This window comes from Pseudochaenichthys georgianus, chromosome 16 (assembly GCF_902827115.2).
Source record: "Pseudochaenichthys georgianus chromosome 16, fPseGeo1.2, whole genome shotgun sequence".
Lineage (NCBI taxonomy): Eukaryota > Metazoa > Chordata > Actinopteri > Perciformes > Channichthyidae > Pseudochaenichthys > Pseudochaenichthys georgianus.
In genome coordinates this window covers 25468595-25485822 of record NC_047518.2, presented here as the reverse complement: position 1 = coordinate 25485822, position 17228 = coordinate 25468595, and the positions used below count along the sequence as shown (strand labels likewise).

General features: G+C 40.1%; 2 protein-coding genes across 2 annotated transcripts; both read left to right on the top strand.

Moving 5' to 3' along the window:
• Positions 1-8116: 8116 nt before the first annotated feature.
• Positions 8117-13023, top strand: tnxba (tenascin XBa). Its single transcript, XM_034102203.2, has 14 exons — positions 8117-8451; positions 8544-8675; positions 8986-10161; positions 10259-10381; positions 10507-10650; positions 10751-10870; positions 10954-11109; positions 11219-11331; positions 11421-11553; positions 11644-11795; positions 11881-11977; positions 12072-12233; positions 12327-12490; positions 12586-13023. Exons 1-14 carry the CDS (start codon positions 8253-8255, stop codon positions 12682-12684), a joined length of 2970 nt encoding a protein of 989 aa, XP_033958094.2. The 5' UTR covers positions 8117-8252; the 3' UTR covers positions 12685-13023.
• A 335-nt stretch (positions 13024-13358) lies between these two features.
• On the top strand, positions 13359-17125 carry cyp21a2 (cytochrome P450, family 21, subfamily A, polypeptide 2). Its single transcript, XM_034101880.2, is given in 13 exon segments — positions 13359-13512; positions 13706-13894; positions 13985-14025; positions 14027-14075; positions 14165-14319; positions 14473-14568; positions 14811-14921; positions 15019-15105; positions 15379-15462; positions 15595-15708; positions 15799-15965; positions 16526-16629; positions 16716-17125. Coding segments are annotated over 13 exon segments (1566 nt in total). The 5' UTR covers positions 13359-13397; the 3' UTR covers positions 16970-17125.
• Positions 17126-17228: the final 103 nt, after the last annotated feature.

The following is a 17228-nucleotide window of genomic DNA, read 5'->3' as shown; positions in this document are numbered from 1 at the left end:
CGTCTTTGTATGTGCATTATGGGTTGGGGCATAAAACTAGATGCATACATTTGTGCTTTCATGTCTGTCTAGATAGTCTGATTCAGTTTAGTGAACTGGCTCTGGCTCTTTAACTTTTCTGCTGAATATATTTATTTTCTTATGTTTTTTTTTCACTTACTGGCAGTAAAAGATCTGAGAGGGTTCTCTGTACTCAACCCAACCCCCCTCAAAGTTACCCACCTCCTTACTTAACATCTGCAAGGTAAGGGAGAAGGGGAGTGGTTTGAGGGTTACCACATAAAGTGGAATATAAGTCTGTACATAAAACTGTCTCGCTTGCTCCCAGCAGAGAAACATAGTGACAGGATTAGGATCAATCATCACATCGTAATGATAACTCTGTATCTCAAGAAAAGTCCCCTTTCTTAAATGTGCTCCACTTAGCAAACATGCAGCTGAAGACTCTCAGTGCAATTATTGAAAACACTTTGTACTCGATGCAGAAAGCGGTAATTGGAGAAAACAAGGAGTATTGGGAGGGAGCCGTGCAGCAGGAGAAAGAGGGAGGCATGGGTGGAGAGGCGAGGAACAAGCAAGGGCTTATGTGCTTATATTATTTTAATCTCTCAGGCCGGGTCCAATGTAAGCAACACAGGAGTACTGGCCATCACTTCAATCACAGCCAGATCAATGCCTGCACTGTTTCAGCCGTTGCCATTAGACATTTCATAAGAACCAATAAAGGGCAAATAAATAGGCAGACTTTAGAATCTCACATTTTCATTTTGGGATTACTTTAGTGCACCGTCAGTGGCCAACAGCAACAGCGCATTTGAAAAAGTGCTCTTCTTTTTACTGTGGGCTTCCTCAGGTAATCAATGGCTTGTCGTGACTAAGCAATGTAGACTTGTGCTCACAATTAGTCACATTTAATCAGCAATAGTTATATTAGATATAGTTCAAAGGTTCTCATCAAAGACAGACAGTGGAGGTTGACAGATTTGTAATTTTGTTTTAGAAATATAATTGTATTGTTGCATCCATGGATTGCCAAAAGAGTTTGACTATAATACACATAATTCATTGGTACACGCTCAGCTAATCTGACACACCAAATGCGCTGGAGCATCAACTGTGAAACTGCCCGGGGAATTGATAGATGTGCTCGTACCACCAGGTGTGTTTTGCTGTGCAGTAGCTTTAGTTGTTGAAGGTGTGGGCCCAGCCATTTGTTCCAAAGGCCATCACAGGGTCAGCGGTTTAAGGGTGGTCTATGGAGCAGAAAGGAGTACAGTGAAGGCGGGGCCCTTCCTGGAGGCTGCCAGCAGATGGAGGCACGGACGGAGAGGGACCACCCACTCAGGAGTCCACACTACATAGGCAATTCATCTTTTTCATCTCAATATCAAGGTAACTTGGTTTCCTTTTTGGATAGCTCCTTTTCTCAGAAGACATTTTGACATGTTTGTTTATTTATGTATTTAAAGGACAGTGCACATTAATCCACATTGCTGTAAATGAGCCAGTATTAGTCAGCAGGCTAATTTTCAACTGTCGTCCTTGGCAAGATGTTAAATGACCACAACAAGACTAGAGAAATAAAAACTTAATTAAATAGAGTACAGCAGACAACAGCAGTACAACGATAAATAAACAGCAGTACAACAATAAATAGGAACAGCAGTACAACAATAGAGGGGAACAAACAAACATGCAAACAGATGAAATATCATCATCCCTTGATACAGTTAAAAGTGTTCACATTTTTGATTGTTAAAAGCCAGTTCTTATGATTGCGGTTAAATGTATGATAGGAGGTGCTATTCCTTATCTGTATTGGTATTGTGTTCCAGAGTGTTGATGCCCTCAACAGTGTTTACCAAAGGAACTGGACCTAAGAGGGACTACACAGTCCCCTCTTAGGGCAGACCTTGTGGTTCTGCTGTTTGAATTGTTCTGCTGTATAAAAGTGCAGAGTGGTGGGGGTGCCTTGCTGTATAGAATTTTTAAAATGAGACATGCATCAGTGTGTTTTAAAATATTTTCCCAGTCACAGTTGGAAAAGCTCATGTCACGATTCTTGTGTTGTGTCACATTTTGTGTGTCTGGTAGTGGGTGTTTTGCTTTTCTCCTTGTCATGTTTTCCTCCCCGTGTATTGTCTGGTCTTTTTTCCCTGGGCCCTTCTCACTTCTCTTATTTTTCATTTCTTCGCTCCTCGGTCTCACCGGAAGTTGATTTGTCTGCGCCATCTTGAGTAGCGTCCCAATGGCCTTATTTCTGCCAGAGGAGCGAGGAGCGATAATGGAGGAGCTATAATCGAGGAACCACCAGACCATCCTTCGATGAAATCCTCAGACACTCGCCCCGCCCCCTTACTGTGTATCGTTCACTGATTGGACGATGCAGTGCATGCACTGATCTGATGCTTCTTGACATGAGAGCAGTTTCCCAGCGGAGTGAAGACACATGAACCTCACGAGAGTCACTCCTCAGTTTATACCGTGTTTTGTTTCAATTCATGTATCATTTAGTTACAAATATGTGATATATCTGAACAACAAAGTGGTCAAAAATCATTTTATTCATTTTTTGGAAACATTTTCATGATCGCTTTTTTCGTTTTACATTTTCATTTATTGTCATTTGCATTCAGTCAGTCATTAAGTGCTATTTAAAATGTTAATTTGCTACATATCCACACAAACAAACAAAGTGTGCACTCCAATGAATGTTAATCTAACTGGGGTTTGATAGATAATATATCTCTTTTTCTTCTCTCAATTATTTTATTTCTATTGTGCACTCTAATCAATTAATCTAACTATTGTTCGTTTATACATTTTAAGAATGGCGTTTATCTTTTTTGAGAATGAGTTATTATTTGATTTAATGTATTGGGGTCAACAACAGATGATACAAATGTTTGTGTCAGTACATGTGTACTAACAGAGGCGGGGGTGTTTGTGAACACAACGGGGACAGAGCTGCTGTCAGACGATCAGCTGTGCGGCGTCATCACAAACGGACGTCGCTTCACGTGACGCCCCGCAGGAAAGGACGTCCCATTGCTCTTAAAACTCATTTCCCTGCTTCTCGTGGTTTCCTTGCGTCCTGATTGTTTTCACCTGTCACCCCTTCTGTGTCTCATGTGCTCATCAGCCCCGCCCCTGATTGTTCCCACCTGTGTCTTGTTACCCTGTGTTTAAATTCCCCTGTCTCCCAGTGTTCAGTGTCAGTTCGTTGTCGTCTTTTGCCTTGGAAGGTCTTGTCTCTTGCCACAGTCAGGTCTATGCTCTCTTCGTGCTATTGTAAAGTTTTGTTCCTCACCACGTGAGCGATTTTCATTTTGTTCTTATTTTTTTTGTCATCTCAGCTAGAGATTAGAAAGGGACAATTTTTTGCTCATCTTGCTTTTTGTTTTGGAAAATAAAGTATCTTACCAATACTTTACCTCTGTCTCCCGGGTCGTGCAATTGGGTCCTTCCTCCTAAGTGCCTGAGTTCTTAAACTTAAAATGATAAGATGTATTGCTGGCCATTTAGCTGCTTCAGCTTAAGGGTCCTGCTTTTCAGTAAGCTGGCTCACATTGACATGACGGGGGACATTTGAAAAGAACATTGTTACTGTTATTAATAACAGATGCTTTTTCTACGATGCAAGTGTCTGAAGTAAAAACAGGCCTCATGGCGCGAAATTAAAATGAACAGATAAAGCACATGTCACGATAAAGGGATATGTCTTTCAATTCAAGGATTTATTGTCATGTGCAAATTAGCTACAGTTTAGATATCGCAATGGAAAAAATTAAGTCACAGGCTCCTCCGACAGTGCAACATGAATATATATAGGAAATAAAACAGATGACTGAGTGTGTGTGCATGCATCTCATTCTGCAAAATATTTCCAATGAATGATCATGCCCTTAGCATGTGTATAAGTGTTTATAATTATTTTTATTTGTGTCAGATTTTAGGGTTTGTGAAAAGTATTCTTTCATTTTGAATGCGGTTGGCAGCTCTTTATCTTCGACCCCTTCCATATAGTCAGAAGTGCATCATGTTATTCTACCAGTATGGCTTCATTGTTTCACCTCTCTTCTCTAATTGCATCACATCACTATTCATTTTTAAAGCCAGCATAAAGTAGCACAATGTGTTGCATCAATTATTTGAAAGTTGATATGGAAATGTCATATCAACTTTATTCAGTAATATATTGTCTGTTACATTGCAATGCTGAAGTTATGCACTGTACAGTAAGTATGTTTTCTTGCAGTATCAGAATGCCAAGAAAAGCATGTTATCTCAGCACATTTGAAACTAAAGTATCTAGAGGCAAATATGTTTTGCTGTGAGGCTTCTTGTATACCCACACTAACGTCAATACATGTAAACGCAACAGAATATGAGAGAGCTGTTTTCTTTGCATTGGCCAGAGTCTTAAAACTGTCATTCAAAAATAGTTTTGTGTGCTCACAGTCTCATGTAAATGATCTCTTTGTGCAGAGTGGCTCTTTTAAAAGTGTCATATTATTGTAGAATATGACATTATCACTAACAATGGGTATCTACAATTGTCAAACAATAGTTGTGGAATAAAAAGTGGAGTAGATGTTTAACGTTGCATCAAATGGTAAAGTACAAGTTCCTTAACATTATACTTAAGTACAAATCTTAAGTGAATATACTAAGTTACTTTCTACCACCGAGACTGTGTGTGACCATCACATACTTTGTAGCATCTACAATGTATTTATCTCAGGTAAAAACTATGAATTCATAACAACATTTTCATGACATAAGAGATCAAGTTGCTACAAATTATGTTATTTTAGTTACCAGTCAAGGTTTTAATTCAATATTATAAATGTTTAGAGCAATCAATAGTTAACCTAAAGAGGTTTTTTGAAAACAACTGAATACTGATCGATGTTAGTGTATCTACATTATCTTTATAGTGCTGTATAGTGTCCTTACTATAAAGGTAATTATTATATGTACAGCACTTTGGCTCGACCAAAAATCGTTTTAAAAATGTGCTATATAAATAAAACTTGATTTGATTTGATCTTTAGATATATAAAAACCTTGAATAATATACACTTTTGTTTTTGCTCTCCTGTAAAGTTAGGAAAAGGTCACCTGTGCCCTTCTTCTCTAGACCCTTCAGTGATGTGTCTTCATGTGGCTTACAAAAGGTAGGGCAGTGGGTGGCCATTGGTCATAGATTCATAGCCTTCACAGAGCATTCGTTAAATCTGGTGGATACTTGTTTCACTTATATAACTCCCAAGTAGTTACATCTCATTACTTCCAACAAACAGCCAATTCATATAGCGAGAGGTTCCTGTCCCCCAGAGTCCGCACTGAATACCTGCAGTGTTATACTATGTATTCCAGCTGAATCATGATTCTCAGACCACGGCTTTATTCAATCAAAGCTGTGTCTAGGTGTTAGCAATGTCTGGGATAAGTCAAGTTATATACGGCAGACACTGGAATAACTGTCATCGGCCATACAAACCTGAACATGCAGGCTATTTTTGTGTTAGAGTACATGAAAGAAGACAAACAAATGCCTTGGTATGTGCTGGGAGTGGGTTTAAGAGAAAAACGTTCTGTACGTTCACTAAAAGTCTGATAACATTATATCAGAATCAGAATACCTTTATTAGTCCCACAGAGGGGACATTTACGTTGTTACAGCACAGGAAGCTTAATGTTACATATGTTACATGCATTCAAAAGTATTAAAGTAAAAAAAAAGTTACGATATAATAAAAAGTTACACAATTTACAAAATACATGTTGGAAAATATGTTGGATTACACACAAAAAGTTGAAGTGCATGTGATTTATTATGTATGTGTTCATCAACAATTCTTGGATCATTCTATCAGAAGAAGTTAAAATGTTAAATCTACCAGCAAGATGTATAACACATTACAAAAGTGGAAAAAAACAAGAAAACTAAATACAAGAGAGTTTTTGATCATTGTTAATATTCATATTTGTGTAAAAAAGCAACTCTTTTTAAAGTCCAATACCAATATTTGTCATTGGGGTTGAGAAAGTGGGACCACTAGGCGTGGAGGAAGAGGAGGGGGCCCTTAAGTAGGAGCAGACTTTATCACTCTCCTCCTTTCTAGTGGTGGTACTTTCTCTCACCTTTTTCCTCCCTGATCATAACCAACAAGTCTGTGTGAGCTTTTACATTCAGATGGAGGGAGCAACATAAAGAACGAGATAAAGCCCAAGAAACATCAATATTCTGGTAAGTTCCTTATTCATTATAATATTAGAGTTGAACATCATTTTCAGTGTTATATTTGTTTGAAACAGTCATGTTGTTTAACACCGTGTTTCAGCTGTTAACAAGACCTGCTGCACTAATTGCATTGGGTGATATGATATGTTAGTCTTCGTGCAAGATGATGTGGAGTTGTTATTCCTTCTGTCTTTTACCTTAAGCTTTCTTCATTATATCAAGATTAATACTGTGATAATATAACAATTTATATTTCGTGAATGAAAAGGGGCTATTCATTCATTTGATACTGCAGCCGATTAGGCAGTTTATCTGTGCATGTTCTTGCTATATGGAACAACATCTAACTTTACTTACAGCATGGTTTATTTGACTTTCTGCTGTTTTAAAGCCAAAGCTGGACATATTTCTCTCGGTGGTTTTATGAGTCGTTGGTTCTGTGGATTATGTAACCTTCTGTATAGTGAAAGACTTACAGTGTCCCACAGTCCTATACAGTGCTGCTCTGTTACCTCCTCAAAGTCTCCCCAGCAGAGACCCCCAGCTCAAGTCCCCTTCTTCCTTCCCGTTTCAAATCAGCTCATTTAGATGTATACTCAGTTTGGCAAGCCAATAAATTAAGTATTTGCTGATTAAACACTGCTACAATTCCTCACGTGTATTTATTTTGTCTTGTGTATAAGTAGACACAGTTTAGAATTTTTTTATATTAGTTTTTATGAACTCAATATATTTTCTCGTGATGCTTACTGGTTCTAATGTCTTGCACTGGTGCTCAGAGAAAATTGGATTAGGATTGTTCAATAAACAATGTCACATAAAAGAAACATGTTTAGTGAGATGTGTTGTGCTTTTATTTTTGACAAGATAACCTTTCACAAAGACTGAAAACTTGCCAAAATGTGTTTCTTGGTCCAAATAAGAAATTATGCAATAATGTCACTCGCTGTATGTTACATTTCTCTCAGTGGACTCTAGCCATTGCTGTCAGGTCTCTTTTGATCTGTGTAGCATATAGTCAGTATAAGTTTGCACAAGGTGTGAAAAGGAACTCAGTGAATGTGATGCTGGCAACAACAAATGTGCAAATCCTTTCTTTGGATAAAAAACAAGTTCTAAAATGATTTGTCATAAAATGTCATGCATTCAACTCAGTAATAACTCGCTTTTTCATTGTTTTTTCATTTCTAGGAGACACTTGGCATAATCCACTTTACAAGAGGTCACACAAATATTGGGGAAGACATAATAATTTTATACTAACATACATACAGAATCCACCAAAGGCAATACCATCGCAGGCTACTGCTGCTGGTTCAAAATGCTGTTTACTTTAGGACTTCTCCTCCTTCTCACCCCATTTCCCTGCTTTCAATCCCCGACCAATGAGAGGAGAAACTCCACAGGAAGCGACGTGACCAAATCCAATGCAGTTTTCGCCCTGTCAAAACCAAAAACAACTGCTGCCCTCACCAAACAGACCCTGAAGCCAAACACAGTCAATCAAACAGTTGTATCCACTATAGCCACAGCAACAGTAAAGGCTTCTACAGTTAGTGAAGTGAAAGCTAGCAAAGACAAGCCTGCCCCCAATGTAGCTCCAAATGTTAAGTCAGCATCCACAAAGTCTGCCTCAGCCAGCGGCGCTAAAACCACCAAAGACAAACTCCAACCTTTGGTCAATCAGACCGTTTCAATGAAATCACCTTCAACCAGTGATGGGAAGACTGCCAAAGACAAGCTTACCCCCACTGTAGTTCAAAATCAGTCAACATCGTTAAAGGCTACTCCCGCCGGTGCTAAAACCACCAAAAATAAGCCCACAACCCTCGTCAATCAGACTGTTGTAGCTAAATCTCCTTCCACCAAAGACAAGCCTGCCCTCACAGAAGATCAAAGTGCTCAGTCAACACCGGCAAATGCAGCTGACAAAGATAAGCTCGCTGCAATCAAAGCTCCCAACGCTACCACTACCAAAGAAAAGCCTTCCTCTGCAAAACCAATGAAGGTGTTCATCAGTGAAGGCTGTGACTCAAACAATGGCAAAGAGCTGAAGTTGAAGCCTGGCGAGCCTCTGGTGATGACGCATAAGATCAGCTTGGTGCCCGGTAGCTGCAGTGGGGGATGTGACGCTGAGATGGCTGCGCTGCAAGGACGCGTAGCCCGACTGGAAAGAGAGATGACTTCCATTAAAGAGAAATGTAGGATTCAGTCATATTGAGTAGTATATCATATTTGAGAACTCATTAGAAATGTTGATTTAGTAATTTGGCTTGTTTTTCTTGCCGCCCAGGTCCATGTTCTGCTAATTGTCCAAATGGATGTAGTGGCAATGGAGAGTGTCAGAACGGGAAATGTATCTGCCAACAGGGATTCAGCGGGCCAGACTGCAGTAAGTGTGCACAAGGAGCTGAGTGTCATAAGAGTAAAAGGTCTGCAATATTTGGATTTGGTAGCATTAGAGGTAGGGCTGCTCGATTATGGAAAAAAAATTCAACTGAAAAACCAATAAAAAAATATATATATTTGAAAGGAAAAAGTAATAATAATAATAAAAAATAATCGTTTTATTTCGATTACGTTGTTTTCGTAGTCGTTGCAAGCCATATTCGTAATTGCGATTAAAATACGATTAATTGAGCAGCCCTAATTAGAGGCACATAATTGTAAGTGAGATAATTGTATCTTTAACTCTCATTCATACTTTAATTGTAACCTCTACTCTGCAATTTCAGAAACTGCCAAAGGAAAGGTCAAGGTAACCATGGAAACAATGACCAAGCAGTCGAACAAAGACAAGGAAAACAAGAATGAGAAAATGAACACAGTAGAGAACACACTTGTCCAGAAGAAAGAGCAGAAGAAGGCGTCTGACGTCAAAGAGACCACCACTAAAACCAAAGTGGCTGCTAATTCTAAAGCAGGTGCTAAAAAAGAATCCTCCGTTAACAAAATCACTATTACAAAGACAAGTGGCAAAAAGACCAGTCTCCAAACACTTGGTCAAGTTCTGTTGAAACATGAGGGCAGAAAGCAGGAAGAGGCCCGCAAAGGCAAAACAACATCTAAAAAGTTTCTCCAAAAACCTGACAATAAGCTTGTTGAAGATGGAACCAAAGATAAAGCACATCCTAAAACAAACCAGCTAAAAGACCAACCTCAAACGAATGTAACTCTGAGTATTGTGAAGAAATCTAATAGCACAGCTAAAATTGTGACCATTCTGACCAAGGGTGTTGGAGCAAACAGAACCAGAACAGGGAAGGAGACCATGGAGCAGTCCACACTGGCTGAGAAGAATGTAACTCAATCATCTGGACCTAAACGCACCAAGAAAGTAAAAGTAGAAACCACAAATGTGCAATCTGTAGACAACAGAAACACTGGCGCTGGCAAAGTTGAGAAAGAGAAAGACGTACAGAAGAGTCAGTATCAAGTGAATTCTACTTTGGCATCAACCACCCATGACTCCGCGAGGAAGGCGGGAGGATCTGGATTAGGCTCTGTAAAGGTCGTAAACATATCCTCCTACAGCTTCACTGTCACATGGTCAGCACCACAAGGGATGTTCAAGAACTTCACCGTGATCAGAACAGAGCCCCGAACAGAGGGCGACGAAGAGAACCACGAGGAAATGGAAGAAGTAGCGCTCGAAGGAGACGCAGCCTCAACAGCTAAGAACACAACTGAAGTCCAGGTACAGAGTGAGAGCACCAACACAACTGCTGCCTCTGGTAAAGCAGCTGCAGCTAGTGGCAAAACTGAAACAAAGAGGATCTCTATGATGGTCCCTGGCAGCGTGCGCTCTGTAGAGTTCAGTAACCTTCAGGCAAATACAGCATATGTTCTTCAAGTATATGGCTCTGCAGCTGAAAGGAAATCAAAGACTCATAAAGCAACTGCAATTACAGGTAAAATAAAGTTGTATGACGTTTTTATTTTAAGAATAATTCCTTCCTTTTAGCAGGCACAGGAGCAGCAACATCTCTCCTTGTTTTCTGTCTTCAGGGCCTGAGCCAGCCACAGAGATGGTTTTCAGCAATGTAACAGATTCTTCCCTCAATGTTTCCTGGTCCAAACCAAAGACCACATTCTCAGGCGTCAGGGTGACGTACACCAACATCATCACAGGTTTGTCAAAGCCCTGCATTTATACTGCACCTTAGCTCAAAATCCCCTACATTTCCGTCAGTGGGGATTTTTTATATTGGGAAGAGTACATTTTTTCTTTGTGATAATTGTGATTATTCTGTTAGGGGAGAGCCGCTTTGTGACCGTGGAGTCTCATCAATCTTACGTGGTTCTGTCAAAGCTGTCTGCTGGAACCTCTTACATTATCATTGTAACGACTACACAAGGCAGAACACAGAGTGACATCCTAACATCCCTTATGACCACAGGTACTTAGATACATTTTCTAATATCTACAGTCACTTTTTTTTGTTTGTCGTAACACATGAAAATCATATAAACACATTGTGGATTGACTCTTCACTACAGTGCCCGCTCCTCCAACACATCTGCAAGTTGTCAATGTGACAGATACCAAAGCTGTGCTGCAATGGACACCAAGTCTGGGGAAAGTAGACCGCTTCATCATCAGCTACGAGTCCTCTAAAAGTCAGTGTGGCAATATTATCCGAATGATAAATAACAAAGTTTTCAAGATGAAATACTGTTATTATGTATCCTTCTTGCCACAGCTCCTAATGTGACAGTGACAGTGATGCTGTCTGGAAGCTCAGTGGAGCACCAGCTCAGAGGTCTGCAGAGAGGCACGGTGTACACAGTCAAAGTGCTGAGTCAGAAGGACAGTCTGCAGAGCATGGCCATCTCTACTACTTTCACCACACCTAATCGTGAGTAGAAAAGGGAATACATTTACCAGGACAGGGATTGTTTCCTTGCCATTGTCTGCATAGTTTGTGTGTATCGTTTGCTTACTAAAAAGATGTTTGTGTCTCTCAGTGGTTAAAGCCAGTGAAGTGGGTACTCGCTCTGCGGTGATAGCATGGAGAACATCCACTGTGGTTTATTACAGCTACAGACTGATCTACCAGGTGGCAGGAGAGGAGACAAAGGTGAATAATATTCACTTATCATTCTCACATATAGTTAAAAAAATGAATGACACTTACAAACTAAGTGTGCTTTTTTGTGTATACATTAGGAGGTGATCCTGGATCAATCCACCACAGAGTATAAGCTGACAGGGTTGTTGCCAATGTCACGCTACATTGTTCTGGTACAAGGCGAGAGAGAAGGACAATACACATCTGTTGTCACTACAGAATTCATCACAGGTGTTGTACTTCAACTAACACAGTCCCTGCTTATCTGCCCTACCAATACTTTAGCTTTATAAGTTATTCTTTTTTTGTTTCATACCTTAGGCAATCTGCGTTTCCCCTTCCCTACCGAGTGCTCTCAGGAGCTGCTCAATGGAGCTCTGCAGTCAGGAGAGGTGGATATCTACCCGGATGGAAAAGAGGGAGGAGCAGTCAGAGTCTACTGTGACATGGAGACTGATGGCGGCGGCTGGACGGTGACAAACAGTTGATATCTGAATATTTTGTGGTGAGGAAATGGCAGAATGGATTTGATAGTAAACATCTGATGTGTGTTTTTAGGTTTTCCAGAGGAGGATGAATGGAAAAACTGATTTCTACAGAACATGGAGTGAATACAGCGCTGGTTTTGGAAACCTCAGCGAAGACTTCTGGCTCGGTACAGATACATCAAGTCCTTATTTTCATCACATATGCACCAGAATATAGATTTTGAATACATTTGCCTCAACTGTTCCTTTTACCACTACTAGGAAATGAGCTCCTTCACAACCTGACCAGTGTTGGCCCTGTGAGTCTGAGAGTGGATTTGCAATCTGGAAATGACACCGCTTACGCTCACTACGCCAACTTCACCATTGATTCAGCCGAGAGGCACTACACTCTTGCAGTGTCTGGCTACACTGGAACTGCAGGTAAAAACCATACTGAATGTGAAATGTGCAGTTTAAACTATATTATACTGTTAAAACGTGAATAATTCATATCTTAATGTCACTTTTTCTCAGGTGACTCCATGAGGTACCATAATGGACGTCCATTCTCAACCCGCGACAAGGACACTGATCCTCTGGGGATCCACTGTGCCAGGGCCTACATGGGAGGCTGGTGGTACAAGAACTGCTACAAGACCAACCTCAACGGTCTTCACAGCATCAATAGTAATAATCAGGTACACTTCATCAACCTGGGCATATACTATTGAACTTTAAACATCTTCTATGATACAAAAACCTAACATCACTTTTTGTCTCTGTTCTGACACAGGGAGTGGTCTGGATAGACTGGAAAGGTAAAGACTCTTCCATTGCCTTCACTGAGATGAAGTTCAGACCAGCCAGGTTCTCTCCTGTCACCCATGGCTAAGGACAGTCTCAATACATCTGACAGAGAATAAAAGTTTCAGAAATCCAGAAGACAGTGGATCTCACAGTTGCTGCATGTCACTTTCCAACTGAAATTGCATGTACAGTGGTTTCGATAGCTTTAACGACAGCTATCAGTACATTTGATTCAATTTCCAAACCTTTTTTTCTGATCTGTTATTTTCTGGAAATACACCAAAAGAGAGGGAAAATGTTTTATTTTAAATGTTGTATCCTCTGTTCTGCCTGACCATTCCATCTCAACAGTGTATTGAGTAATACCTTCTTGAGCACCACCACAGTATGCCACCCCACTACTACTGTAATTGAATATGCACTGTCTCACTCCATTGGAATAAATGTGGCTAATGTGGGTCTGACGTGTCCTTTTTTGGTTTTGTAACAGTGATTTAAAAAATTCAAACCCTGGGTTTAAAGAAAACAAATGCCAGCATAACTTACCATTGCGTAAACTGTGAAGTGTTATCATGCCCTTCAGGAAGTCCTAGCTATATTTGTCACTCTGTCTCATGTGTCGCATTCATCCATTATCAGATTTGTTGACATACAAAATAGTCAAAGGTCCTTGATTTGAGTGAAAACATCAACATTGTTTTAACCTGACTGGCTAAGATAGTGATGAGCCGACTATAAGTGGGGCAAGCAGTGTGCTGACAACCTTTCTGAAGAGGGACACCAGCAAGAAGACACATAATGGCAATGGAAATATCAGTGATCACTGTGGGAGCTGTGATCCTAGTTTTGCTGCTGTTGATGGTACTGATTACTTGTAAGAGAGACACATCTTTAAAGGAAAACCACAAGGGAAGTAAGTTAACAGGTATTTATCTATTTGTTTCCATTAACTGTATATTTTAACAAACTAGTTGTACAATAAAATGAACAGGACATTTTCTTAAAGCACCAAACAATAGTAAACCCCTGGCCTGGATGAGTTCTAATGGATTTTATTATGCATTCCTCGTTTTACCTTTTTCTTTCCAAAATCTTTCATCCGGTAGTTAAAGCTGGACTGCTGCAGAATCTCCATCAGTTGCTCCCCCACTCCTCGTCTCCTTCCCTCCCAGGTCCTCCCAGCTTCTTCCTGATAGGCAATATGATGGAGCTGACACATGATCATCTGCCAATTCACCTGACCAATCTGGCACAGCGGTATGGAAACATCTACCGCCTGAAATGTGGAAACACAAGTAAACATCTTATTTCAGATTGATGGATTTTGCACAACTTTTTAAAATATGTTTTCTCTAGATAGTACAAAACCCTGTTGTGTTTTTCAGCCATGGTGGTACTAAACAGTAGTGAAGTCATAAGAGAAGCAACTGGTGAAAAAATGGTCAGACTTTGCAGGGAGACCAGTTTCATACACAGGTAAACAGCTTGAAGCTTTTTGCAATGTATGCATTGCAGTGTGTGCATAATCATATTATCATTGTTTAACCCCTGCTGACTTGAATTAGGTGATATTGTGTCTGGGGGAGGGCATACCATCTCTCTGGGGGACTATAATGAGGAGTGGAGGGCACACCGTCGCCTCGTCCACAGTGCTTTGCAGCGTTGCTGCCAGAAATCGTTGCATAGTGTGATTGAAAGACAGGCGCTGCATCTGAGAAAGGTACAGAACACAAGAGAAGTAATTATACAACAGCGGATTCACTATTTGAAAACACATAATGGCCTGTATTTGATGGCAGAACAAACAAGATGTTGGGGGTATTTCCAGAGTGGTCAGACTCAAAAGACAAAGCATTGTTTGTTCACTGTTTAGGTGTTGATGGACTATCAAGGCAGCGCTGTAGATCTCTCAGAGGATTTCACAGTGGCAGCCAGCAATGTCATCACCACTTTGGCTTTTGGAAAAGAAGTGAGTATCCTTCTTTCCACAGCAAAGTTTTATCCTCGGAGGGTCAAAGATGGATTGCAAATTCTGCTTTGCATCAATAAACAGTTGAGGTTGTGGCGTATACCAGTGCTTGGTTGCCCTATTTAGAAGCTTACATTCGATTAGTGCATTCATAATGTACTATTCTGTTACTGAACAGTGCATTTTTCTCTTAGGATATGTTAAAAAATGAAACAAAATTATATTTTCTATCTGTTTTCTAGTATAATAAGACTTCTTCGGAGCTGCAGCAGCTGCACAGCTGTCTGAATGAGATTGTTGCCCTGTGGGGCTCCTCCTGGATTTCTGCTCTGGACTCCTTTCCACTGCTCAGAGTCAGTAAATATTCATTCTTGACCAAAGATCACAGGAAAAACCAACAAACATATTTTGAGTGAGAATTCACAGATTACGTAATTTGTTCTCTCAAAGAAATTGCCCAATCCTGTATTTTCCCGTCTTCTGAGAGAGGTGGCCAAGAGAGATGAAATTATAAAGGAACATCTCAACAATTACAAGGTCAGTAAAAACAAATGTCAAAGATGCCAAAAGAATGACAACAAATCATATTGAAATGTCACAATCATAAAATGAGACATTTGCACTATAGTAGCCTTTGGGGAGATCAGATTGTTTTGTCTGTTTAAAAATTGTATTATAGTGCCAAAGTTAAATAATTGCAACAAACCCAATATTTTCATTGTGTATGCATCCAGAAAAGTGGATGTATCCAAGCTCTGTTTTTTCCTGATATATATATTTTAATCAGCTGTTGCTTTGTCACATGTGCAGTCACAAGACAAAAGACATGAGGATGCCATCACAGGATCACTCCTACAGGGCCTTGAAAAACAGCACAACACAGAACATGGAGTGGTTGGTACAAATTACATAATTCTAGGAGAGCACAATTCAAATTGCACTGGGAATTAAGTTAGCTTAACTGAAGACATCAAATGTATTGAAAATGTAATGTACTATGAAAAATACTAAACAAAATGTCTTCAGCGCCTGACAGATATTCATGTTCACATGGCCACTGTGGACCTTCTCATCGGGGGAACAGAGACCACTGCAGCATGGCTCAACTGGACTGTGGCCTTCCTGTTGCACAGGCCAGAGGCAGGGCACATCTCCACATTAAACACTGTATATATACACACACTGGGCGATGATCTAATTGCCTTTCTAAGCTCTTTTTTAAATCTTCAGGTGCAGACCAAAGTGTATGAGGAGATGTGCACAGTACTAGAGGGACGATACCCCAAGTACAGTGACAGACACAGACTTCCTGTCTTGAGTGCTCTCATCAACGAGGTGCTCAGACTGAGGCCAGTCGCCCCACTGGCTGTGCCACACAGAGCCATCAGAGACAGCAGGTCAGCTGAATCATGTGCAGTGATAATGAAATGATTGAAGACAAGTGGCTACTTACCGAGATATTTTGTGTATAAAGATCCTATTGTTTTACTGGCATTGGTAGAGGTGGGTACATTGCAGATAGTTTCGAAAACTGCCAAGAACCCATGTTTATCCGATATTACACTGATAATATTTGTTTGTTGGTCCAATACCAGAGCATTGTGAATTCTGAAATCTTACCCACACTGCTTGAAGCAATGCATACATTAAGATGAAGAATGAATTGCATTAAATGGTGTATGCAACAAGTAGTTATGCATGGGCTTTGTTTTTGCAAATCAGCTAAATCATGAATATATTAAAAAGCTAGTAAGCAACACATTTGTATAAATGTGTTGTTTCCAGGTTTTTAAGTTTGCATCTGGATCCAGATTTGAAAAAATGCTAACTAATGGTTAGATAACTATATTGACATCAGGTCTTTCAGTCAGCAGGTATACACAAAGGCCACTTGTATGGATGAAAACACTGTTTTACTTTGCATTAGTGCAAATGTATAACTCCTACGCATGTTTAGTATTGCAGGTTACTTCATCCCGAAGAACACAGTCATCATTCCTAATCTTTTTGGAGCTCACCATGATCCTGCAGTTTGGTCTGACCCATACAACTTCAAACCAGGTACTGTTCCAACTGTGAGGTGAAGTGCATTCCTTTCACTTGGCTCAGCAGATCTCAAATAAAGTAGCTACTCTCTTATTTTTCAGAGCGATTTCTGGCAGGAGGAGGAGGCTCCACCCGTGCCCTGATTCCTTTCGGAGGGGGGGCTCGGCTCTGCCTGGGGGAGTCCGTGGCCAAAATGGAGCTCTTTCTGTTCACTGCCTACTTGCTGAGAGATTTCCATTTCATCCCTCCTGAGAATAAAGCCTCTCTGCCCGACCTGAGAGGGGTTGCCAGTGTTGTCCTCAAGGTCAAACCCTACACAGTTGTAGCATGTCGGAGGCCTGAGACTAATCCCTGAACTACAGAGGGTGTACTGCTTGCTTGTTGCTTACACATATTATTTCTGTGAAAACAAATACTTTTAAATGTAAGTATCATTACAGAACCTTCATTGGTATGTCTCTAATCAACACATTTTTACATTTGGCTGTGGTATTAAATATCCTGATTAAAATGGTCAGTTATTGGGTTTATAGCTCCGAATGTGTTAAAAGGTTATATTCAATCATCTATATTGAGATGTATATATAAACATTTGTTTATTTGTTTAGTATTAA

Bases quoted from the DNA above. Each gene is read 5' to 3' on its own strand.
- tnxba (XM_034102203.2), top strand. From the start codon at position 8,253: ATGAAGGTGTTCATCAGTGAAGGCTGTGACTCAAACAATGGCAAAGAG. The intron at 11,554-11,643 runs GTGTTGTACTTC...TTCATACCTTAG, and splicing joins CACTACAGAATTCATCACAG to GCAATCTGCGTTTCCCCTTC. The intron at 11,796-11,880 runs GTGACAAACAGT...GTGTGTTTTTAG, and splicing joins CTGATGGCGGCGGCTGGACG to GTTTTCCAGAGGAGGATGAA.